Raw genomic sequence first — 24714 nt, 5'->3', positions numbered from 1 at the left:
CAGAGGCTAAGAGCACTGGCTGTTCTTCCAGAGGTTCTGAGTTCAATTCCCAGCTCCCACATGGTGACTCACAACCATCTGTAATGACATCTGGCGCCCTCTTCTGGTGTGTAGGGATATATGCAGACAGAACACTGTATACATAATAAATAAATAAATAAATAAATAAATAAATAAATCTTTAAAAAAATATTCTTGGATGGGGAGAGGTTGAAGAGATGGCTCAGTGGTTAAGAGTACTTACTGCTCTTGCAGAGGACCCCAGATGGGTTCCCACATCAGGATGCTCATAACCACCTGTTGACTCTAGCTCTAGGGGATCCAATACCTCTGGCCTCAAAGCTCCAGGGAATCTCATGCTTCTGACCTCCAAGTGTACCTGCACCCATACACACACACACACACACACACACACACACACACACACACACACACACACACATAGTTTTAAAGTAATAATTTTAAAAATACCAATTGGGGGCTAGAGAGATGGCTTAGCAGTTAAGAGCACATGATGCTTTTCCAGAGAACTGGAGTTTGGTTCCTTGTACCCTGGTCAGACAGCTTAAACTGCCTGTAACTCCAACACTTCTGATCTCCCTAGGCACCTGCACTCACTGCACTCTGTACACACACACACACACACAGAGAGAGAGAGAGAGAGAGAGAGAGAGAGAGAGAGAGAGAGAGAGAGAGAGAGAGAGAGAGCAGGGCCAGCAAAACGGCTCCAAAAGTTAAGGTGCCAAATCTGAAGCCTCAGGACCAGGGACTCACATGCTGGAAAGAAAGAATTGATCTCTCAGAAGTTGTCCTCTGACCTCCACACATATGCCATGGCAGAGGTATCTATATACATACATCTGAACACACAAAAGAAAATTGAAAAACAAATTGCGAACTTCTTTAGGAGCCAGATCTGGTGCAAGCCTGTGCCTGAAGCAGGAGGATCACATACTCAAGTCCTGCATGTAACTACAAAGCAAATTCAAGTCCACTCTGTCAATTTAGTGAAACCTTATCTCAAAATAAAAAATGTAAAAAAAAGTGGGGTGGGAGGGTAAGGTACTAAGGGAATATAGCTCAGCAGAGCAGTTGTCTAGCAATCATGAGGAGGCCCTGGATTCAAACCGCAGGGATCCTCCCCTGCCCAAAAAACAAATAATCAGCATAAAAAAATCTTTAAAAGAGCAGGGCGGTGGTGGCACATGGCTTTAATCCGGCACCCGGGAGGCAGAGTCAGGCAGATCTTTGTGAGTTCAAGGCCAGCCTGGTCTACAAATCAAGATCCAGGACAGGCACCAAAACTACACAGAGAAACCCTGTCTCGGGGAAAAAAAAATCTTTAAAGGCTGTCATGGTGGCACAGGCCTGTAACTCCAGCACTAGAGAGACTGAGACAGAAAGATTGTGCGCTCAAGGCTAGCCTGGGCTACATGGCAAGACTCTGTCTAACAAAAATAAATAATACAATCTTTAGAAATATAAAACTCACCGGGCAGTGGTAGTACAAGTGTTTGATCCCAGCACTCAGGAGGTAGAGAAAGGCAGAACTCTGTGAGTTCAAGACCAGCCTGATCTATACAGCACTAGTTCCAGGACAGCCAGGGCTATCCAAAGAAACTCTGTCTCAAAAAACAAAATAACAAAAACAAAAAAGAAGAAATATAAAACTTTAACATGAATATAAACTGGCTTTCTTATCGATTCCCATGGGAAGGCTATGGACAACAGCACTTATTTTCATTTAAAAAAAAAAAAAAAAGCGGGGAAGGGGGGCGGGGGCGCCACAAAGGTCAGGCATGGTGGCACACTCCTTTATTCCCAGCACTCGAGAGGCAGCCGCAGACGGATCTCGGTGAGTTCGAGGCCAGCCTGGTCTACACAGTGAGTACCAAGCCAGCCAGGCTCGGTACACTGTGTACTCACTGTGTAGAGAGACCCTGTCCTCAAAAACACAATAAAATTTAAAAATATCCCATCCAAAAACATGGTTCCTGTGGGCTCCTAAACCTGGACCCCGCCCCCTTCAGGCCTACGAAAGAACTACAATTTCCAGAGGGCTCTAGCCCCGGCCAGGCTCGCCCGCGGCTCTCCGAGGACTCCATTTCCCAGCTATCCCCGCGCCGTGCGGACGGTCTACCTAAGCGCCCCCTCGCGGCGCTCCGCGGCGCGCTGAGGTTCCCGGCGGCCCTCGCGGCAGGCTTGCGGGCGTCCGGGCAGCTCGTGATGGCCGCGGCTGGTTCCGCTGCCGTGTCAGGGGCAGGGACCCCAGTGGCGGGGCCCACGGGCCGCGACCTCTTTGCCGAGGGGCTCCTGGAGTTCCTGCGACCCGCTGTGCAGCAGCTCGACTCCCACGTGCACGCGGTCAGGTGCTGGAGCGGGAAGGCTGGGGGCGGGGCCTCTGGAACTGGCTTGGTAGGGGCGGGGCCACGGAAGGAAGCGACCTGCTCAGTTCTGCTAAGACCAAGACTCTCCGGGGAAACCGATGATGCCCAGGCTGGGTAAAAGAGGCGCGAGGGCGTAGAGGAGGCCTGGTCTCAGTACTCGAGGAATAAGTAGAATTAGTCCCCCGCCTTCCATTCACTGACCGTGTAGGCCTTTGTACCTCTTTGCAGAGAAAGCCAGGTAGAGCTCCGGGAACAAATTGACAACCTAGCTACAGGTGAGTGAGCACCCGGACGACCCAGAACCCTTGAACTCACTTTCACGAGCTTTGCTTTCCCAGGCTCTAGGCTAGGTCTCTGTCACTTGTTTCCTCAATAGCAGAACTACCCACGGACTCTAATTTCTGGGGATATCTTACGACAGAATGACAGGGAGTGACGGGAAGGAGTCTGGTCACACGAGACTGCAAGAGTGTTTTTCATCCCGTTCCTCTTTAATACTCCCTAAGAACAAAACAATGAGCCATTAGATGTTGGTTACCCATTTCCTCTTCCCAGAACTTTGCCGGATCAATGAGGATCAGAAGGTGGCCCTGGATCTGGACCCTTATGTTAAGAAGCTGCTTAATGCCAGGCGACGAGTTGTCTTGGTGAACAATATTTTACAGAATGCCCAGGTAATAAAATAAAAAAATTAAAAATTAAAAAAAAAAAAAAAAAAAAAAAAAAAACAGGCGGTGGTGGCCCACGCCTTTAATCCCAGCACTTGGGAGGCAGAGGCAGGTGGGTCTCTGTGAGTTCCAGGACAGGCAGGACTATTAACACAGAGAAATTCTGTCTCGAAAAACCAAAAAAAAAAAAAAAAAAATTTTAAAAAGGTTTCCTGGCAGAGCATGGTGACACATAATGAAATTTCAGTGTTTGGCAGGCTAAGGCAGGAAGGATGGCTGAGACTTGAGCATAGCCTGGACTACACAGGGACTGTTAGATCACCTAGGGCTATATAGCAAGACCCTGGATCAAAAAAACAAAACAAAATTCTAACAGTTCTTTATCCTGCTTTATATCTTCAACACAGTGAAAGCCACCAAAAATTTTAACTACTGGGGAAAGGTTGGTGTTAGCTAGTCTGATTTAAATTAAAAAAAAAAAAAAAGGCCCATTAACACCCTGCCCCCCATACTAGGCCTCAAACTCAGGTCCTCTACCATACTGGACAGGTACCCATAAACCTAATTCTTAATATCTAGTGGCCATCATTTACAGGCTTATAGGACTGACTTTAAGAGAGCCCAAACCAGCCATGCAGTGGTGGCACACACCTTTAATCCCAGGACTTGGGAGGCAGAGGCAGGCAGATCTCTGAGTTTGAGGCCAGCTTTGTGTACTGAGCAAGTTCCAGGACAGCCAGGGCCACACAGTCTTGAAAAACCAAAACTTAAAAAAGGAGTCCAAACCTAAGATATCTTTCGGCAGCGCCTACTCAACTCAGGTAAAACCTTTTACAGCAGTCGTTAGATTCCTTGTCTTCCTGTCTCGTAGGAACGGCTAAGGCGATTAAACCACAGTGTTGCCAAGGAGACAGCTCGAAGGAGAGCAATGCTGGATTCAGGAGTTTACCCTCCTGGTTCTCCAAGCAAATAATAAGAGGGGCCTGTGACCTGAGTACAAGTCCTGTTCTCCAGCTGCCTTGTTTTGGTAGACATGAGAAGATTCCAGGAAACAGTTTGAACTGTGTACTCATTCATGTAGCAGCCTCAAGAAACGTACATCCTGCAGGACTATCCTGAAGAACCTCCATTACAGCTTGTGCTTCCAAGAATAAGCCTCTACCTTTGGGTTTTGTTTCGGGAGACAAGGCTCAGTATGTAGCCCAGGCTGGCCTCAAACAGGAGGTCTTCTTGCCTCAGCCTCCTGAATGCTGGGATTATAGGCATGTGCCAGTGTGCTTGGCTCAAGCCTGTATGTATATTCCCACAGAGAATGTTAAGTAGGTTAGGCATCATGTGGTAGAAACACACACCAGATTTAGTGCAGAAAGAATATGTCCACTCCTCCCCTCCGTGCATTACCATCGTTCCTCTCGTGGTTAGGACCTTTTCAGATTCATCTTTACATGTATCCTATATATTTTAATGTTTGGGTTAACTCTTCTTAGCAAGTATCACAACTGTTGCCTTCATTACTGAGCATAACAAATGATATGAGGATCTAAGGTCAAGGGCAGAGAGCCTTGACAGCTGAGAGTCCCTAACCTTTTGTGGATTTTTTTTTTTTTTACAAGCTATAATTTTAAGGACTGGAAGGACAGCTCAGTGATTTAAGAGCACTGGCTGTTCTTTCAGATGATGGAGTTCAGTTCCCAGCACCCACATGGTGGTTCACAGCAATCTACGACTACAGTTCCAGGGGATACAATGCCCTCTTCTGGCCTTTTTGGGCACAGCACACACACAAGATGCAGACGTAGTTACTGGCAAAACATCCATTCACATAAAATAAAAAATTAAAGCTAAATATTTTGAGTTCCATCTTTTCCAGGCCTAGTTAACCAGTGTTGATCATCCTGTTACTGTCTTATTACTTGGACCTGGGCAAGGTTTCCTTTACCTGTAACTTCACTTGCTTTGTTTTCAATTGAGGACTTAGGCAAAGTCAAGGTAATAATCTATCCTCTTGACTACCCTGGCTTGAGTATGTTAATGGTATTGTTCAGCATTATTAAATAAATGCTTGTATTGGTTATTTTAACAAAAAAAGGATTCATCTTTGTGGTTTCAAAGGGTTTAGGCCATGGTCACCGTGATCTGTTTCTAGGCCTACTGTCAGACATAATGATTGTATGCTAATCAAGTTTCTCCATCCCATGCTGGCCAAGAGAAGGGAATGTTGGGATTCTACCTGTTTTCTTTTATCCCTTTATTCTGTCCAGGCACCCAGCTCATAGGATGGTTTTACCCACATTTAGGGTGGACTTGTTGCTCAGTTAATCCTCTACAGAAAATCAAGTGTGTCTTACCAACCTCCTAGGCCAAGCTGACATGAAAATTAACCATCACAATGCTTAAATGTATTCCAGTTTACTCTCAAACATAGAAAGATTCCAGGAGTCCATTACTTTTAATTTACAAAGTTTGAAATTGCAATCTGTTTATAATAAAAGACTCAACTTTAATTCTAAATGAAGTATATAAAAGGCAGAAATAGTTGCTAAATATTGAAAAATAAGACCAAAAGTCCTGCTAGGAAGCACTTTAATGTTTTTCTTAGAAAAAAAAAACTCAGACACTTGACAGTTTACATTTCAACAACAGGAAGTACTGGTTAGGAGTGGGTAGATTTAAATACTGGGAATGTGTGGCATTCTGCTTCATTCAGGTGGATGGATGGCATACACAGTCACAAACGGGAGACTTCTGGCTACTTAGCCTCTATCCAAACAGTGGAATGACACACTTTTCTTTACAGCTTGTTTTCCTGCCTTCTATCTCCCTATGCCACAGAAATGCCACCATATAAGCCCCATAGCAGCTGGCTTAGGCTCATCTTTTCCTTGGACAGAAAAGAGTAAAGGAAAGTTCATTCCTGCGTCTCCATACTTTCTTCTTCTTCCCCTTGAGGTGGCTCTTCTGTATTCTCCTCCTCCTCCTCCCCTTCCTTCTTCTCAGGTGGCTTCTCATAAGCCTTTTCTGAAGGTGTCACAATCACTCCATCCCAGGTCGATATTTCAGAAGCAAGATCTAGGAGAAAAAGATGAAACCCATTTCATACAGATAGCTCAGTAAACAAAGAAAGCTAGATCCAGAAATAGCAGGGCACCTTAAGATACAGCTCCTCTAGAGGTCAGAACCCCTGGACCACATCCCAAGGAGAACTCACAGCTGGCATCCCCTTCCTGGCCAAGGATCTTCCTAAAGCCTCCATGTGAGAGAATTCGAACCAGAGTCTGAGCTGTGTAGCAGACCATATCCTGAAGAACAAGGAGGGTAAAATCAGCCCAAATAAAGAGGTATACATGACTAACATCCATGTGAAAGAGATGAAGACAGTTTTTAATCTCGAGTTCACTCAGTTTTCAAGAATCCCCAGTTCCCCTGCCTTCTGGCCAGCACCCCATTCATTTCATGGTTGTGTTAATACCTGCTGTTCTAGGGTCATGACTGTGTGCACCCTGAAGTTGCCACTTTCACAGGGGTCAGTGATGCCCACTGACCCTGGCAGGAACAGTCCTGCAGCCAGAATCTGCAAGCAACGCCTGGAACACAAAGACAACACTTAGAAAGCACACAAAACAGCTTACAACCCAAGCCCAAACCCAAAGAAGCATGCTATACCTGTATGCCACATTCAGAGCCAAAGGCTGTCTGGTGGGGTTGTTCATCACTGCATAGTGCCCCTGGAAGAGAGAAGTCTGCCAATTCTATGTTTCAGCACACTACAGCCTCAGGTGATGAGGAACACCAGCTGGGACGATGAGCCGAGAGCGGTAATGGAAGCACACAGTACTTGCACTAAGTACTGAAAACCTCAGCGAAGCAGTAACCTGCCAATCTTCCTACACTGTTCCCCCACTAAACCTGGGTGGTGACAGGGTTCCCTAAAACACACCAACTAGCTTCAAACTCAAAATGCTCCTGCCTCAGCCTGTCAAAGACTGACCAAAATTTCTCTTAAGCCTCGTTCAATTTCTGATGTCAGTGGGTTCAAGAGTAAATAAAGCTGGGTGTGGTGGCACATCCTTTTAATCCAAGCACTCTGGAGGCAGAGGCAGAGGATCGTGTTCAAAGCCAGCCTGGTCTACAGAGTGAGTTCCAAGACAGCCAGGGCTACACAGAGAAACTGTCTCCAAACTAAATAAATACGGACAAAGACTGATGCCAACTGCGCCCTTGTTGCTTCTTACAATACTTGCAATTGCACCAGGCCTCTCACATACCAGACAAGCACTCCTACATGGAGCTACAGCCTCAGCCCCCCCCCCTTTTTTTTACTTACAAGTAGGTCAAGAATCCAGGGGGTGAGAGGCTCAAAGCCAGGAAAACGAATCCTCAAGTCCTTCAGCAATCTGATGAGAACTTTCACTCTGAATGAAGGAGACCATAGATTAGAGGTAATAACATCATACTGGTATGGCTATACTATTTAGAGAACTTCATATACAGTGCCCACCAGCTGACTCAGCAGAGATAGGCCATTTGTTCCTAAGTCTGGCAAACCTGAGTTCAATCCCAAGACTCACATGAAAGGAGAGAACTCCTTAAAACTGCCCTGAGACTGAACAACTGTGACCGCGATAAAATATTAATATATCCTCTTTCAATCTTGTTTACTTAGGTAAAAACCAAAACCCAAATATCACATCTGAAACAGTTCTGTCAGAGGAAGCAGGGGGTGTGTACTGTTACCTATGTAGAGGCCAGAACCTCTACCCTCCTCAGGAAGGGCTATCTCAAACAAATAACAACTTAGACTCACGTGGACTGAGAAGCGTTTTCTTCAAACCAGCGGGCATGCCGGATGGCCGCTAGGGCGCTCTGCAACACCTTGATGTCCACTGAAGACAGACAAGCACAACAGGCTAAGAAACTTTGCTATCAAGTATGCAATAGACTTAATCCGGTACCTGTCCAGGAGTGTGGCAGGCCATATATCCAAACACTACTGTTCCGCCCCAGCCAAATCAGGAAACAGGCAATACACATATCTTTCCCAGTAATCTATTTCCCTGCCAAATATTTATACAGACTTTTACTTTTTTTTTTTTTTAAAACCTTTTTCTTCAAGTATTTTTCTTCTGCAATCCTTTTTAAGGCTTTGAAAAATCTCACTAGGAAGCTGGCAAAACTATTTACAAATTACGGAGAAAGTAAAATTCCCTCACAGTTAACTCAATACTAAAATTTCCTGAAAGCTTCAAAGCTGTCTCTTCTGCCGAAATGAGGAGAGAAGACTTACAATGAAGCTCTGGATCCAGTTTTCGGAGATTGGGTGGCACTGTTGTAATGAGGATTTTCACCGTAGCATCAGAAGAGCTAATTTCAAAGCCAGTTTCGTTAGTCAGCATGGTCAAAACTAAAAGAACAAAATAATCAAAATATGTAAGACATATCTGTTCTGTTTTGTTTTTATTATTAAATTATATTTATTTTAGAGCACCTGTAGAGGCCACGGACAACCTTTAGGAATCAGTTCTCTCCTTCTACCACGTAGGCCCAGGGAACACACTCAGGTCATCAGGCTTGGTGGCAAGCACCTTTACTCACTGTGCCATCTTGCTGACCCGCTTTGCTTTTGAGACAAGATCTCATTTAGCTCAGGCTGCCTTTCAAATCACTGCACAGCCAAGGATGACTTTGAACTGCTGATCCTTCCTCTACCTCACTAGCATGTATGAGGATGTGCCACGAAATCTGGTGATGTAATGCTAAATAATGATCTCAGACCTTCACACAGGCTAGATATGGACCCTGTGTGTCTAGGAAGCAGTTTTTCTGTTCTGAGCAAGCTCACTGTTCTGGCTGCATTGGAAACACAGTAAAGAGAAGAATATGGGCTGGAGAGATGGCTCAGAGGTTAAGAGCACTGGCTGTTCTTCCAGAAGTCCTGAGTTCAATTCCCAACAACCACATGGTGGCTCACAACCATCTGTAATGAGATCTGGCGCCCTCTTCTGGCGTACAGGAATATTGTATACATAATCTTTTAAAAAAAAGAGAGAGAGAGAGAAGAGTACTTCTTTCTCAAAAACAGTGTTCTTGTAAGGGAACTCGGGGTTGAATTCCCCTTTATAAAAACTGAGATTAACCACATGCTGTCTCTTTTCCTACAAAGAACAGTTCTTTTCTGGTAAGCAAAGTCATTATTAGGATCCCATTTTTGTTTTGTGACATAAGGTCTTACTGTGTATATAGTTCAGGCTAGCCTTAAATTACCAATCCCCCTGCCCTAGTTTCTCAAATACTGGGTTATAGGTGTGCCACAACTGGTTTAACAGGTGGGTTTTCTGGCAGTGGGTTAACTTTTTTGTTTTTGTTTTTCGAGACAGGGTTTCTCTGTGTAGCTTTGTGCCTTTCCTGGATCTTGCTCTGTAAACCAGGCTGGCCTCAAACTCACAGAGATCCACCTGCCTCTGCCTCCCAAGTGCAGGGATTAAAGGTGTGCCACCACTGCCCAGCTGGCTGTTATTTAACTTTTGATGCAAAATGTATATGCATGTATAAGTAGCAGAAGCTGGTCTCAAACTCCAGACATTCTGCTTATGCCTCCCAAGTGCTAGGATTACAAGCATGCACCAAAAACCATCAATAAGAGCTTAGATACCAGTCACTGGAAGGTGGCAGCAAGGAGATCATCAGGAGTACTAGACCAACTTGACATGATACCCATCTCAAAAGGTGGGGGAGGGAAGGGACAGGACAACTTGAAGAAACACCAAGCCTGGAGATGAAGCTCAGTGGCCAATTGATCATCTAGCACGTGTAACAGGCACTGTGTTTAACCTCAACCCCATACATACATATACAAATTCAAGCTAAGGGTTATTTCTGAATTACGGAGTTTTAAAACAGAAATCAGAATCCAGTGGTGCACACCTATCTATGATCCTAGCTCTTGGGAGGCTGAGGCAGGAGGAATGTAATTTGAGGCTAGCCTGGGCTATGGAGTAAGTCTTTGTCTCATAACCCACCCTTCATAATAAAAAAATAAACTGGAGCTGGGCGGTGGTGGCGCACGCCTTTAATCCCAGCACTCGGGAGGCAGAGGCAGGTGGATCTCTGTGAGTTCGAGGCCAGCCTGGTCTCCAAAGAGAGTTCCAGGAAAGGCACAAAGCTACACAGAGAAACCCTGTCTCGAAAAAAAAAATAAATAAATAAATAAATAAATAAATAAATAAATAAATAAATAAATAAATAAAAAATAAATAAATAAATAAAAAATAAACTGGATACCTGAGACTCCTGCTAACCTTCGACCTACATGAACCTGAACCTGACTGTGAGCCCGGCTGTGGCTGTCACTACTTAGACATTGAGCACAAACTCAAGACCTTCTGAGGGGTCCTGTGCCCTCAGGCTTTCCATGACCTACGTGGACCTGACAGTTGTGAGCTCAGCTTCTGCTGTCACTACATAGACATGGAGGACAAACCCAGACCTTCTGAAGGGTCCTGTGCTCTCAGGCTTTCCACGACTTTGTTCCCCAGAGCAGCAACAGCTTCCACTAGATGGGGGGGAAAAAAAAGACATTATGAATGTTACAGTAAGGCATTTTATGGATATTTCTTCTACCAGTAAACAACTTGGCATTTCCATTTATACCCCACAGACCAAGCTTATTCAACTGGAACAAATACTCTTCCAGGGGGGGAAAAAACTGACATGAGAATTGGAATTCTCAAGCCATAAGAATCCTCAGGTATACACACCTTTTTACTTCTTCTTTCTTTTTAAATTTTTTTATTTTTTGAGACAGGGCTTCCCTGTGTAGCCCTGGCTGTCCTGGATCTCACTGTGTAGACCAGGCTGGCCTCAAAATCAGAGATCTGCCTGCCTCTGCCTCCCGAGTGCTGGGATTACCACCACCGACCAAGTTTACAAGTCTTCTTTCTACAGTAGTGTTTCCAGGTCAGTGGCATTTACGACATGTGGCAGGCAATTCTCTTCGGCGAGGACAGGGTCTGTCCTAGGGGCTCTAGGTGGCTCCTTTCCCTACCGATGCCAGCACTCGATGGTTCAGATAGTCAATGATGTGTCCAGACCAACCAATGTCTCACAGGGAGCAAACCTGATTCCAGGTGACAGACGTGGACTCCAGCACTGGCCACAACTTGTTCTAGACATCCACTACAGTTTGTCACTTATCACTCCAATTGCATTAAAAAATAAAAATAACAAAACACCAAAGAGCCTGGTGTGATGACACACACCTTTAATCTCAGCACTCAGGAGGCAGAGGCGAGCAGCCATCTGAGTTGGAGGCCAGCCTACTCTACATAGTGAATTCCAGGCCAGCCAGAACTACACAGTGAGACCTTGTCTCAAACAAATCAATTTACTATTTCTTTCCACACATGCATACTCACACACAAATGAGTAAACAAACAAACAAACAAATAAATAAATTAGGGCTTTAATTCTTTTTTTTTCTCCCCCAAGACAGGGCTTCTCTGTGTTGTTTTGGTGTCTGTTCTGGATCTCACTCTGTACACCAGGCTAGCCTCGAACTCAGAGATCTGCCTGGCTCTGCCTCCCAAGTGCTAGGATTAAAGGTGTGCGCCACCACCACCTGGCCTGAGCTTTAATTATTAATATCCCTAAATCTAACCTCAATGTTTAAGAAAGTGGGCTGGAGGGGCTGGAGAGATGGCTTAGAGGTTAAGAGTACTTGTTCAGCAGGGTGGTGGCATGTCCAAGGCCATGTCTCACCCTCAACAGAGAAAGGCAAGAGGTACACTCACATGTTGGCAGGATCTTTAGTATGACCACCAAGTCTGCCACATTGTGTCCTGTAGTCATTGTCCCCTTTTTATAGGATCCCACCTGGCGGACCTCTTCAATTTGCTGTTGAAAAAAACAAAGGTGCTGAGTCCCCCAGAACTGTTTCAGCAGCCTTAATACTCAGATTTGGAAGCAGCCACTACAAAATCACATCCCCCAAACAACCACACATGACTAGACCAGTGAAACAAATCCTGTCCTTAAGATCAAGAGATCCAGAATGCCCCTGTACTTTTCCATTTGGGGCTTTGATTTGAAAGATTAACAGGCAAGAGCCAAGGAAATTTCCATACCACCAAGAGTGCCCTTTCTTAGGATTAATTCATCAAAAACTCACCACTTCAAATGTCCCTGGAGCCACTATCAAGTTGTCAATCACATTGTTTATTTTTGTCACCAAAGAAAGGATAGAAGCCTAAAAAACATCACAAAGCAAAAATACCCTCAAGCACAAAACAACATATTTAATCTGTTTGAGTCATCACCAGACTCTCCACCTACAGTAAGAAGGGGGATGAATAATTAAACACAGGAGAAAATTGGGCTCTGACAACACCCTTGACAGGAATCAAACTCAGGCCCCAAGTGTGCTAGGTAAGTGGTCTACCACTGGCTTACATCCTAGGCAAGACAGCACTGTTAACAGATGCATCATTAACTCTTTCACGATTTTTTTTTTTTTTTTATTTCACAGGCACATTGGTTTTTTGCCTACATGTCTGTCTGTGTGAGGATATCAGATCCCATGGAACTGAACTTACGACAGCTGTGAGCTGCCATGTAGGTGCTGGGAATTGAATCCAAGAACTCTGGAAGAGCAGCCAGTGCCCTTAACCACTGAGCCATCTCTCCAGCCTAACTTTAACTCTTTAGGCCCTTAGCACTGAGTCAGGGAAGAACATACCTGTTCAGCAGAATTGGGGGCAAGGTCCTGATTCCTCTTCAGCAAGGCTTCACTGAAGGATGTTTCATCGGGTGCAGGCTTGACTCGAGGAAAAGCCATTTCACACTAAACCAGAAATTAAACTGTTATTTACCAAAAATAATATACAGAAGAGTTTTTTTCTGATACTCAACAGAAGAAAAAAAAATTGTTACACACTTGTAACCTCAGTACTTTCAAGACAGAGGCAGGAGAATCTACAGTTCAGCACCAGCCTGCACTACATGAGACCTGGTATCAAAAAATATATAAGCAGGACCCAATGAAATGGCTTGACAATAAAGGCCCTGAGTTATCAATACCCAGAGAGCCAAATCCTGCAAGTTGTCCTCTGATCTCCACACATTTGCTGTGGTGTACGTATGATAATAAATGTAATAAAAACACTTATAATTATCATCATCATCATCATCATCATTATTACCTGTTTTGGGGGGACAGGAGTTTTCTCTTTGTATCCCTAGCTGTTCTGGATCTCACTCTGTAGACCAGGCAGGCCTTGAACTCAGAGATCTGAATGCCTCTACCTCCCAAGCACTGGGATTGAAGGCGTGCAACATTATTGCCCAGCTTTAAAAATATCTTTTAAAATAGCTAGAGACCAGGCTAGAGAGAGTGCCATGCTGGGGGCTTGGCTCAGTGGTTAAGAGCACTGGCTGCTCTTTCAGAGAGTTCAACTGTGCTCACAACCGTCTGTCAGGAGGACTCCACTTCTTGCAATTCAATTCCAGCACCCACAGGGCAGCACAACTGCTATAAAGCTCAGACATAGCAAAACTATACAATAAATCTAGACTCACTGGCTGCAGTGGCGCAGTCACAATAAAAAGACACAAATGCAGGCAAAACACTAACACACATAAAATAAAAATAAATCACTTACATAAATAAAATAAAAAAAATAGGGGCTAGAAGTCAGGTATGGTGGCACCGGATTTTAATTCCAGCACTCAGGAGCAGATGGATGGATCTCTGTGAGTTCAAGGCCAGCCTGGTCTACAGAGTGAATTCCAGGACAGCCAGGGCTACACAGAGAAATCCTATCTCAAAATAACAAAACACCTCCCCCAAGGTGGGAGGGGGGCGGCTTGCAGGCTGGAGAGATGACTCAGCAGTTAGGAATACTTGCTCTTCTTACAGAGGGCCCAGGTTCAGTTCACAATACCCATAACAGAGCTCACAGCAATCTATAATTTCAGTTCCAAGGAATCTGACTCCCTCTTCAGCCTCCACTGTTACTAGTACTAGGCATATATGGTGCACATACATACATACACACACTCACACATAAATCTTTAGAATAACCCCATCCCCCCACCCAAAATTCTACATTTGATTCTGTTCTTCCATCTACTCCATTTCAAAGCCATTACACCCAGCTTGCAACACTTGCTCTTACTTTTTAACTCCTTTGGATGTTCAAGTCCAAATATAAATAGGAAGAACCTAATTCAAGTTCTCATTACCCTGTTGTGCTGGTCTGTTTTTTTTGATACAGGTTCTATTTTATCATAGGCTGGCCTGAACTTGCTATGTAGCTGATGCTGACATTAAACTCATCCTCCTGCCTCTGCCTCCGTTATGCTTGGATTACAGGTGTGCACCACCATACCTGACATATGAAATGCCCTGGGCTCTCCGCATACTAGGCAAGCACTCTACAACTGAGCTACATCAGCCCACATTCTCATTACCCTTATATTAAAAGAAATAACCTAGAGGCTGGGGAGATGACTCAGCAGATAAGAATACTAAGTGTTCTTCCAGAGAGCTCAGATTGGTTCCTAACACACACGGCAGCTCACAACCTCTGAAAACCTCTTCTAGCCTTCAAGTGAACCAGGCATGCAAAGGGGTAAACATACATACACATGAAATAAAAATGATCCACTGTGAAGTCAGGGTATGGTGATATACACCTTTAACCTGGGGCAGGGACAGAGGTAAGCAGATCTCTATGAGTTCAAGGTCAGCCTGTTTTTACAGAGTAATTTCTAGGACAGCCAATGTACAGAGAAAGACCCAGTCTAGGGGTAGGAAAAAAAAAAAATCCACCACTTGTGGTAGTACACACTAATAGCAGTCAGGAGGCAGAGGCGGGGCAGATCTCTGTAAGTTCCAGGCCAGCCAAAATTACATATACAGGCCTTGTCTCAAAAATAAATAAGCTGGGCGGTGGTGGCACACACCTTTAGTCCCAGCACTCTTCTAGGCCAGCCTGGTCTACAAAGCGAGTTCCAGGATAGGCTCCAAAGCTACACACAGAGAAACCCTGTCTCAAAAAACTAGTAAATAAATTATCAAATCCTAAAAATTATTGAATTTATATTATAATCAAATATTACAGAACAAATACTACAATTAAACTGTAAAGGAATTATCTTCTCTGCCCTGTTTATACTGTTTTGTTTTATTCTTGTTGAGATAGTTCACTATAGTAGCCCAGGCTGGCCTTGAACCTTGAACAGGGTCCTCCTGCCTCAGGATCCATTACTGGAAATACAAAGGAATCACAAAAGGATTACAGTCACTTTGAAGACTAGCTGGCCAACTGGTTTGTTTTTAAATATTTATGATTTATTGTGAATGTGTTGAGTGTATGTTTGTGCACCTTGTGTTTGGGAGCCTATGGAAGTCAACAGAGACATGAGATTCTCTGGAACTAGAGTTACAGACAAATGTACACTGTGATGTTGGTGCTGGGAATCAAACCTGTGTCTGCTACTAGAGCCATGTTATATACGTGTGTATACATAGAGTATATAACAATAATAAAATAAAACTAGAAATTAGTGTTGTAACAGAGTTAGCATGCTAAAGACCCTGGGTTCAAATCTCTAGTACTCAAACTAAATACATAAAAACTTAAGCCAGATATGACAGTGCATGCCTATAGTCCCAGCACTCAGGAGGCTGAGACAGGAGGATGGTGCATTTGCCGTCAGCTTGGTCTACACTGTGAGTTCCACGCCAGCCAGGCATACAGAGAAAGACCCTCTTTCAAACAAAACACTATATCCATTCATGAATCTACTCCAAATAATATTTGGCTTCATTAACAAGGAGATTCTGGGCTCTCTTTCTCCATCTGTAAGTGAGCAGTGGTCAGTCAAGTCCTACAAAGCCAAATACTCACCAAATAGAAATCAAAAGGGATATGGGGCACAAAAGGCCTGAACCTGAAACACGAAAATAATCCAAAATTATTCAAACAGAAAGCAAGTGAGAGGCACACAGTGCACCAAATTTGTCTTTTTTTTTTTTTTTTTTTTTTTTTTGGTTTTTTTCGAGACAGGGTTTCTCTGTGTAGCTTTGCGCCTTTCCTGGAACTCACTTGGTAGCCCAGGCTGGCCTCGTACTCACAGGGATCCACCTGCCTCTGCCTCCTGAGTGCTGGGATTAAAGGCGTGTGCCACCATGCCCGGCGCAATTTCTTTAAAGACAATTTGCGCCGCGCATGGTGGCACACGCCTTTAATCCCAGCACTCAGGAGGCAGAGGCAGGTGGATCCCTGTGAGTACGAGGCCAGCCTGGTCTACAGAGTGAGTCAGGACAGGCACCAAAACTACACAGAGAAACCCTGTCTCGAAAAACAAAAACAAACAAACAAATAAAAGACTTTCACAAAATCAAGTAGAACAGTCCACTCCAAACTCCAACAAACCAGGGCAAAGCTGCAAACAGCCACACTCACCCTCCTCCAGGGCCTCCTCTGGAACCAAAGCGCCCACCACGACCACGTCCTCTGTCACCCCTAAAAATACATACATTTTACTTTCACCTCGCTGGAAAACATCTCCATCATACCAGCCATGTTATTTCAATTTGACTTACCTCAACTGCTTCCAACTATGGAAGTCACTTTTCGCCAATTCCAAAGGGTGCCCAGCCCCAGCCCCACCCCCACGACGTCCTAATTCTGGATTTTTGTTTTTGATCAGGGGTCTCCTGTATTCCTGGCTGCCCCAGAACTCTTGATGATGATGCCTTACCTCCCAAGTGCTGTGATTGCGGCGTGTGACACCACAGCCGCCTTCTAATTCTGGATTTCATCAAAGCTCACATCAGACCCTGACACACACACCCCTACTAAGTAATCCACGACCGTGAGGCAAACCAATCCTAACAAAGTAAGGTGACTTTTCTTTTATTAACACAGCATAACAGTTACCAGGACATCCTATTGGTCAAACACTAGGCACTAAAAAAATAAATAAACAAATAAAAAAAAATTGCGCAGCGCTGCCGTCACCTGACTGCACGCCGAGGATGCTCTCTCTGGTCAGCTGATGTAACTCCTTTACATCACCCCGAGATCTAAGGCTAGCCCAACTCCCCTGCTGGCCCCGGCCCCCAGCGGGCCCGATTCCCCGCCTCCACCGGCCCCCTGCAACTCCGTTCACGCCGGCCAGGTTTTCCGCCAGCCGCCCGGATACAGGCCCTCGGCCCTCCGCCTCCGTCTCAGTCCGCCCCCCGAGGTTCCTGGAGGAACCTTCAAACACCTCTATCCACTTACCTCATGGTCCACTTAATCCTGAACAATGGAGGCCACCCAACCGCCCTCTCCCTGGAAGAACCAGGTCCGCAAAGAAGCGTCTGCCGCTGCGTCCCAACAAACGCCAGCGCGATAGGCTCCCGCCTCGCTCCGTCCTTCTTGATTATTGGTTGATTCAGCAACCAATGAAAAATGCCCTATAAAGAGCCGACCAATAAGAAAACATAACGAAGATGAAGGCAATTTTCCCCACTGGCGATAGGGGGCGTTCAGAAGTCGGGACAGTGAACTGGAAAAGTTCTTCTAGGGAAAAATAACAGCAGCTAGCAGTGGGTAGCAGAGTGGCGCAGCGGAAGCGTGCTGGGCCCATAACCCAGAGGTCGATGGATCGAAACCATCCTCTGCTATCGGAGACTTACATTTTTGTTTGCTTTGGACGCCTTCGCTTCGATGATACAAAAACAACCCTATTTTTCTGCAGCAAGAGACACCATTGTTTTTCTTCTCCAACATTTTTTGATTTTGCTTTTTCATTCATGACAGGGTGTTGCTTGGTCACTCCGACTTACATAGTACTCGTTAATGTAGCCTCACTCTCAGCAAACTTCACGCCTTATCCTCCCAAGTGCCGGCATTTCTGTAGTGTGCCACCTTACCTGAAAAGGTAACTTTTACCCTATGAGAATACCAGGAATAATTTAGTCTCGTTTACCACAATTATTCCTTCGATATTATTACTGTTATACGATTCTTTTTTATTGAAAAAATTTTCATACACTGTATTTTGATCATGTATTTCCCCTCCCCCAGATCCTCCCCACTTGGCTGTATTATGTGATTCTGACGAGTACTGATGTATTGTTTACTTTTGTAGGCGTGTATTCCTTCCAAGTAACCTATCCCCACCTAGATTAAAATAAAAATACTTTTATTGAGTCGCCAAGGTGGCTCAGAGGGTATAAGCTGCTGAGACCCACGTGGTAGAAGAAAAGCGGCGACTTCTGCATATCTTCCTGCGACCTCACTATGTGCGTTGTGGTTGTGGTGACATCCATAAGCACAGCATAAATAAATTTAACAGAAAAATTTTCAAAAGGAATATTTTGGCAGAGCGTGGTGGAACACGCCTTTAATTCCCGCACCTATATGGCGGTGGCAGGAGGATCTGTGAGTTCAAGGTCAACTTGGTCTACATAAGCGGTCGATGTCAGACAGTGAGATACTGTCTCAAAAAACACTAGTTTATGACCTCAGAAAGATAACCATTCTGGATTTCTCCTATCATGGGTTAGGTTTGCTTTTAGGGTTTTTTTAATTTATTAGGGCTGAAGAACCAGCTCAGAGACAGCTCAGCAGTTCAGAGCATGCACAGCTCTTGAGGGGGGGACTGGAGTTTAACTGTTCTCTTTCCGCCTTTGGGGCACTGCACACAAGAGCATACATATAGACACATATACATAATTTATTCATTTATTTATTTTTTGTTTTTATTTGTTTTTCGAGACAGGGTTTCTCTGTGTAGTTTTGCGCCTTTTCCGGAACTCCCTCTGTAGCCCAGGTTGGCCTCGAACTCTCAGAGATCCTCCAGGAGCCTTTGCCTCCTAAATGCTGGGATTAAAGGCGTGCGCCACCACCACCAGCCTACATACACATAGTTTGTGGATGGATGGATGGATGGATGGATGGATGGATGGATGGATGGATGGATGAGTAAATAAATAATAAATCTTAGAGCCAGGTGTAGTGGCATACTCCTTTAATCCCAGCAGAGGCAGGCAGATCTCTGAGTTCAAGACCAGCCTGTTCTACAGAATGAGTTCCAGGACAGCCAGGACTACATGCCTTGAATTTTTTTATTTATTTATTTAGGGGCTGGAGAGATGGCTCAGCAGTTAAAAGCACTTGTTTCTCTTGCAGAGGAGGAGGTGTCAACTCCCATCACCCACATTGCGACTTACAAATGTCTGTACTACGGTTCCAGGGGGTTCAAGGCGGTCTTCTGATCTCCACAGGCATTAGACGTGCATGCGGCACACAGACATACGTGTGAGCAAAACACTCACATTCATAAAATAAGTAAATGTAAAAAATATTTTTTTAAGCTGTTGTTAGGGAAAAAAATGTTTATTCGTTATTGTGTGTGCATGATTTGAGGGTAGTAGGGGAGGATGTGCCACAGCCATGTCTCGCTGAGTCTTTCACATGAGTCCTTAGGACCTACTCCACATAGTCTCTCTATGTACACCTGCACCCGGAACTTGCCAAATTAGCCTAATCATCATAACTCCTGCTGCTGCAGTCTGCCAAATGCTGCTGAGATTACAACCCAGCTTGTGTGAGTATACCCAGCTTTGTCTGTTATTTTTAATGTTTAAATTCTTACACTCATTTTTCTGTACTTCGTGTGTGTGTGTGTGTGTGTGTGTGTGTGTGTGTGTGTGTGTGTGTGCATGCACTATGGCATGCAAGTGGAGCTCAGAGGACCACTTGCCAGAGTCAGTTCTCTGCTTCTACCCTAGAGGTCCTGGAGACTGAACCCAAGGCCTCAAGCTTTGCAGCAAGTATCTTTACGTCTGGATGACTCCGCTTTTGGTATGCGGGTGAGGATGTAGGGGGCGGGGCTTCTGGCTTCTTTCACTTGTTCCATGGCGAGACTCTTCTGAATTTTTGGAGTTTGGTATTTTGCTTTGTTTGTCTTTGGTTTTTGTTGTTGTTGTTGTTTTGTTTTTGTTTTTATTAATTTTTTTTATGTGCATTGGTGTTTTGCCTGCATGTAGGAGCCATCTCTCCAGCCCAGTTTTTGTTGTTGTTGTTTGGGGGGTTTTGTTTGTTGTTTTTTTAAGATAGGGCTGCTCTTTGTAGACCAGGCTGGCCTCGAACTCACAGAGATCCATCTGCCTCTGCCTCCCAAGTGCTGGGATTGAAGACATGGAGCACCACACCCTGCCTTGCTTTTGTCTTTTGACACAGCGTCTCCTGTGTAGCTCTGGCTGACCTCGAACTCACAGAGATCTACCTCCTCTGCCTCCCGGTGCTGGGAGTCAAGGCATGTGTCACCATTCCCAGCATTCTTTGTTTTTCTTATTTCATCAGAAATCTGACCTTTTGCTCAGTGCATTATTTACCTGATTCTTAGCTAGCGTGGGAAAGGTGACCAGGACCTGGTGTCTCTTCCTATTCACCTTGCCTCCTAACCTGTAACACGTTGCAGGGGTGCTTCTCTGTCCACACTGGCCATTCTGATGGCCAGATGCCAAGTCATTTCGGGAAATGACTTCTAAAATATCTCGTTTAGTGAGCAGGTGCTGACAAGGGTGTGCTGGCAGCAGTTATTAGAGACGGAGCCCACAGCCATTGATGAAGTCTGTACTGATAGACCTCCAGCTTTTTCATTCTGAGCACTTCATCACAGGCAAGGGAGGTGCTGCCATTAACTATGCCCAGAAGAACTACGCATGGGCCTTGAGACCAATGACCTTGTCTGGGATGGAATTTACAAGCTAACCAGCCAGTGTTGCAGCCTTGTTTTTCTATACCTTTGGTGGGAAACTTTGGTATGGAATGTCACTCTGCTGATTACAGGTGGAGTTCTTCGCTTAGCCTGCCCCGGGTTTTCACAGCCATCTTTGAACACTACAACTCCACCTTCACTACATTATCCTGCAGAACTCCCATTGTGCCTTCATGGCAGACAATGAGGTCATCTGTGACATTTGACACAGAAACTTCCATATTGCCAGGCAGTGATGGCGTGCCCAGCATACAGGAGGCAGAGGCAGGCAGATCTCTATGAGCTTGAGGCCAGCCTGGTCTACAGAGTGAGATCCAGGATAGCCTGGGCTGTTAAATAGAGAAACCCTGTTACAAAAAGAAAGAAAGAAAGAAAGAAAGAAAGAGAAAGAAAGAAAGAAAGAGAAAGAAAGAAAGAAAGAAAAAAAAAAAAAAAAAAAAAGAAAGAAAGAAAGAGAGAAAGAAAGAAAGAGAAAGAGAGAAAAGAAAGAAAAAGAGAAAAGAAAGAAGAGAGAAAAGAAACCTCAATACTGAGTACCCAACCTACATTAACCTTCAGGCCTTCTTAGACAGATCATTCTTCCCTCCCATTTGACAGCTTTCCATCCCACCTCCCTGCAGCTGCATAAGCCCATGTCTTCTCTGCTGAGAAAGCTTATCAGGAGCAGAGGTCTTTAGCAGAGGCCACTAGTGCTTACTTGGAGCTAGCCAACCAGATGGTAAAATGTGACCTCACCACAGTAAACATATGGCTTTGAAGCCTGCTGTGCCAAGGTGATGTGGTTCCTAAAGAGGTCAGTGCTACTGTTGCCATCATCAAGACCACACAGAGCATGGAGTGTGTATTCTCATACTCTGGTGGCCTCAAGGCCGGTATATATCTCTCCCAGTGTTACCTGATAGAGACCTGGACCAGCTACAGTGAGCTGTGCATGCTGAACGCCACCACCGCACTGCTGAGGCCTGGGATCGCCAGAACCACAAATCTGACCTGATATGTGCCGGGTGTACCTTTGTTCACTGGCCTGTGGGTGAGGGATAGAGGAAGGGGGCACTTCTGAGGCCATGAGGACACTGTGGTCCTAAAGAAATATTATATAGGGAAGTCGGTGTGAATGCCATTGAGGGGGAGGAGAAGAAGGAAGGGAATATAATTATCCATTCCTTTCACTGCAGCTGCAGGCCTTATTCCTAGAAATTTACCTTCAACCTTAGCTGACAGCTATTAAAAGCTTCCTGGTTAGATTATCTTCTCTTGCCTTAAAAAATAATTCATGTGCTAGGTAGTGGTGGCACATGCCTTTAATCCCATCAGGAAGCAGAAGCAGGAGGATCTCTGCGAGTTCGAGGCTAGCCTAGTCTACAAAGTGAGTTCTAGGACAGCCAGGGCTACACAGAATAACCCTGTCTCGAAAATAAAAAGAAAATCATCCAACATTTCTAGTTGTTTGCGGCTCCAGATTTCACCATACTGACAAGAATTCAATAACCTAACGCTGTTCTGGTCCAGTCATTTCCTCTGAGCTCCAGCTGCACCAGAAGCATATGGAAACCTCTACTTGGGTATCTACAGGCACCTCAGGTTCAATAAACTAGTTACCACCCACCCAAACGGCTTGTTTTAGTTTCTCAACTAAAGAGGTCACGTCCCTTAGGTCCTTCCCTTTTCTGAGTCCAGCTAACGGTACTTACGAAGCGGATTCTGTCTTCTGTACACCCTACGTGCAGACTCTACTTCCCACTACATAACACCTTACACCTGTCACAGAAAAGCCTTCCTGGTCTCGTTTCCTCTGCCCTGTTTCCTGCTCAGTCATTCGCACTCCCAGGTCCAATGACAGCCAGGTGATGTACTTGAGTGAAATAAGGTGGGTAGAGACGTGTTCCCACTGATCATGCAGAAAGGGATGCAGACCTATGTCACCAGCTTTTTCAACATTTCAAGAAAAGCAGGGGGCTAGAGAAAGGGCTCAGTGGCTAGAGTGCTTGTTGCTGTTGCAGAGACCCAGGTCCAGGTTGGGTCCCAGCACCTTTGTGGGAACACACACACACACACACTCTCTCTCTCTCTTTCTCTCTCTCTCTCTCTCTCACACACACACACACACTCCCTCAAACACACAAAAATAAACAAATCTTTTAATAAATAAATAAATCTCTTTTTTTTTCCCCAATTAGGGAGTTGGAAAGAGGGCTCAGCAGTCAGAAGGGCATACTTCTGTGCTGGCAGGCTGCAGTTCTGTTCCCAGTACCTGGGACCCATAGCCGACAACTTCCTGGACCTCCAGCTCCAGGGGATCCCATGTCTTCTGGCTTTCCAGGGCACCTGAACTCCACTCAGACTTAAAACTTAAGGAAAACTACTTTTTTTAAATTTATTTATTTTTATTTTACGTGCATTGGTGTTTTGCTTGCATGTATATCTGTGTGAGGCTGCCATGTGGGTGCTGGAGTTGAACCAGGTCCTCTGGAAGAGCAGTCAGTGCTCTTAACCACTGGGCCATCTCTCCAGTCCAAGGGAAACTACTTTTAAAAAACAGAAACTGTCAGGTGTGGTGGCGCACACCTTTAATCCCTGTACTCAAGAGGCAGAGGCAGATGGATCTCTGTGAGTTCGAGGCCAGCCTGGTCTACAGAGTGAGATCCAGGATAGGCATCAAAACCACACAGAGAAACTCTGTCTTGAAAAACCAAAAAGGAAACCAAACAAACAAAAAACAGAAACACAAATAGTCATAGTCATGAACCATCTATTGTTTTGTTTTTTGAGACAGGGTTTCTCTATGTAGCCCTGGCTTTCCTGGAACTCTGTAGACCAAGCTGGCCTTAAACTAAGAGATCAAGAGATCTGTCTGTCTCTGCCTCCACAGTTCTGTGATTAAAGACATGAACCCACCACTATCCAGTCATCTGCTATTTTTTAAGCATGGACAATTAAATAATGGAGATACTGAAAGCCTATCTACAAAAAAAAAATAATTCTCCTAACACTTCCTGTATAGAAAATAGATTTCAACATTTTGCTCTCGCCACATAACTCCCTTTCTTTTTTTCTTAACTAGAGTTATTTATTTTAAATATCAATTGTATCTGTTTGAATGGCACGTGGTGGGAGTGGGAGGCATGTGCCCTCAGGTCAGAGTTGTTGGCTCCCCTGGAGCTGGAATTACAGTTGTTTGTGAACCATTTACTATAGGTGTTGGGAACTGAACTCTGTTTCTCTGGAAGGGCAATACACAGCCTTAACCGCTGAGCCATATCTCCAACCCCAAATACCCTTTTTCATCTTTTTATCCTTGTTGATTTTTTTCTCTTTGGAGGTTTTCCTGACTCCAGTCCAGATAGAATTATTAATAGCCCTCATCTCGGTCTCTGAGCATATCCCTTTCTTCATTGCAGTGCCTTAAAGTATATTGTATTGTGGTTATTTGTCAAAAGCATATGTGTGTGTATATACATGTATATATGTATATGTATACACACACAAACGTGTGTGTGTGTGTGTGTGTGTGTGTGTGTGTGTGTATTTCATCGTTATGCTGTCTGCATTTAACTGGCACTTGACACAGATGCTCCTCTGGAAGTATTTGCTGACCTTAGATCCTGCTGAGACTGAAGCCTGGCGAATGTGATGGCGCAATACGAGTAATGAATGTGGATGACCATTAGAGGGCAGACTAATCCCATGGCGCTTCGGCCCAACAGCCCAGCAGTTTGGTGTCCCCAGACTCCTCACGCCTTCATTATTCTTCCCATGTTCATTTCCAACTACAACCTCACAGGTCCCATTTTAATAATCTTCTACACAAAGCACTCAAATGATGTTACATCTCTTCTCTAACCACCCACTCCTCCCCGTCCCCACTTTCCATCACTATTTGGAAA

At 44.8% G+C, this 24714-nt stretch overlaps 2 protein-coding genes and 1 non-coding gene across 3 annotated transcripts; 2 read left to right on the top strand and 1 right to left on the bottom strand.

The window, feature by feature from the left end:
- The first annotated feature begins 2172 nt into the window (after window positions 1–2172).
- On the top strand, window positions 2173–5143 carry Snapin (SNAP associated protein). The gene is made up of 4 exons (XM_028890797.2): window positions 2173–2369; window positions 2616–2662; window positions 2943–3061; window positions 3927–5143. The coding sequence occupies exons 1-4, from the start codon at window positions 2227–2229 to the stop codon at window positions 4026–4028; spliced, it is 411 nt and encodes a 136-aa protein (XP_028746630.1). The 5' UTR covers window positions 2173–2226; the 3' UTR covers window positions 4029–5143.
- Window positions 5144–5621: 478 nt separating this feature from the next.
- Window positions 5622–17458, bottom strand: Ilf2 (interleukin enhancer binding factor 2). The gene is made up of 14 exons (XM_028890796.2): window positions 17341–17458; window positions 16519–16578; window positions 15961–16003; window positions 12786–12890; window positions 12219–12296; window positions 11842–11944; window positions 10539–10604; window positions 8340–8456; window positions 7860–7938; window positions 7380–7467; window positions 6719–6780; window positions 6525–6639; window positions 6264–6354; window positions 5622–6124 (listed from the first exon to the last, which is right to left on the bottom strand). The coding sequence occupies exons 1-14, from the start codon at window positions 17343–17345 to the stop codon at window positions 5964–5966; spliced, it is 1173 nt and encodes a 390-aa protein (XP_028746629.1). The 5' UTR covers window positions 17346–17458; the 3' UTR covers window positions 5622–5963.
- A 196-nt stretch (window positions 17459–17654) lies between these two features.
- Window positions 17655–17726, top strand: Trnam-cau. Its single transcript has one exon. It is a non-coding gene; the product is annotated as a tRNA-Met (tRNA).
- The last annotated feature ends 6988 nt before the right edge of the window (window positions 17727–24714 follow it).

Source organism: Peromyscus leucopus, chromosome 6 (genome assembly GCF_004664715.2).
Source record: "Peromyscus leucopus breed LL Stock chromosome 6, UCI_PerLeu_2.1, whole genome shotgun sequence".
NCBI lineage: Eukaryota > Metazoa > Chordata > Mammalia > Rodentia > Cricetidae > Peromyscus > Peromyscus leucopus.
The sequence above is the reverse complement of the archived record's forward strand: the minus strand, read 5'-3'. Positions and strand labels throughout refer to the sequence as shown.

Coding starts and splice junctions, on each gene's coding strand:
- Snapin (XM_028890797.2), top strand. CDS start 2,227: ATGGCCGCGGCTGGTTCCGCTGCCGTGTCAGGGGCAGGGACCCCAGTG. Junction 2,370..2,615: donor TCCCACGTGCACGCGGTCAG/GTGCTGGAGCGG, acceptor ACCTCTTTGCAG/AGAAAGCCAGGTAGAGCTCC. Junction 3,062..3,926: donor ATATTTTACAGAATGCCCAG/GTAATAAAATAA, acceptor CCTGTCTCGTAG/GAACGGCTAAGGCGATTAAA.
- Ilf2 (XM_028890796.2), bottom strand. Junction 10,605..11,841: donor ACTAAAGATCCTGCCAACAT/GTGAGTGTACCT, acceptor CCCCCCATCTAG/TGGAAGCTGTTGCTGCTCTG. Junction 7,939..8,339: donor ACTGGATCCAGAGCTTCATT/GTAAGTCTTCTC, acceptor GTCTGTCTTCAG/TGGACATCAAGGTGTTGCAG.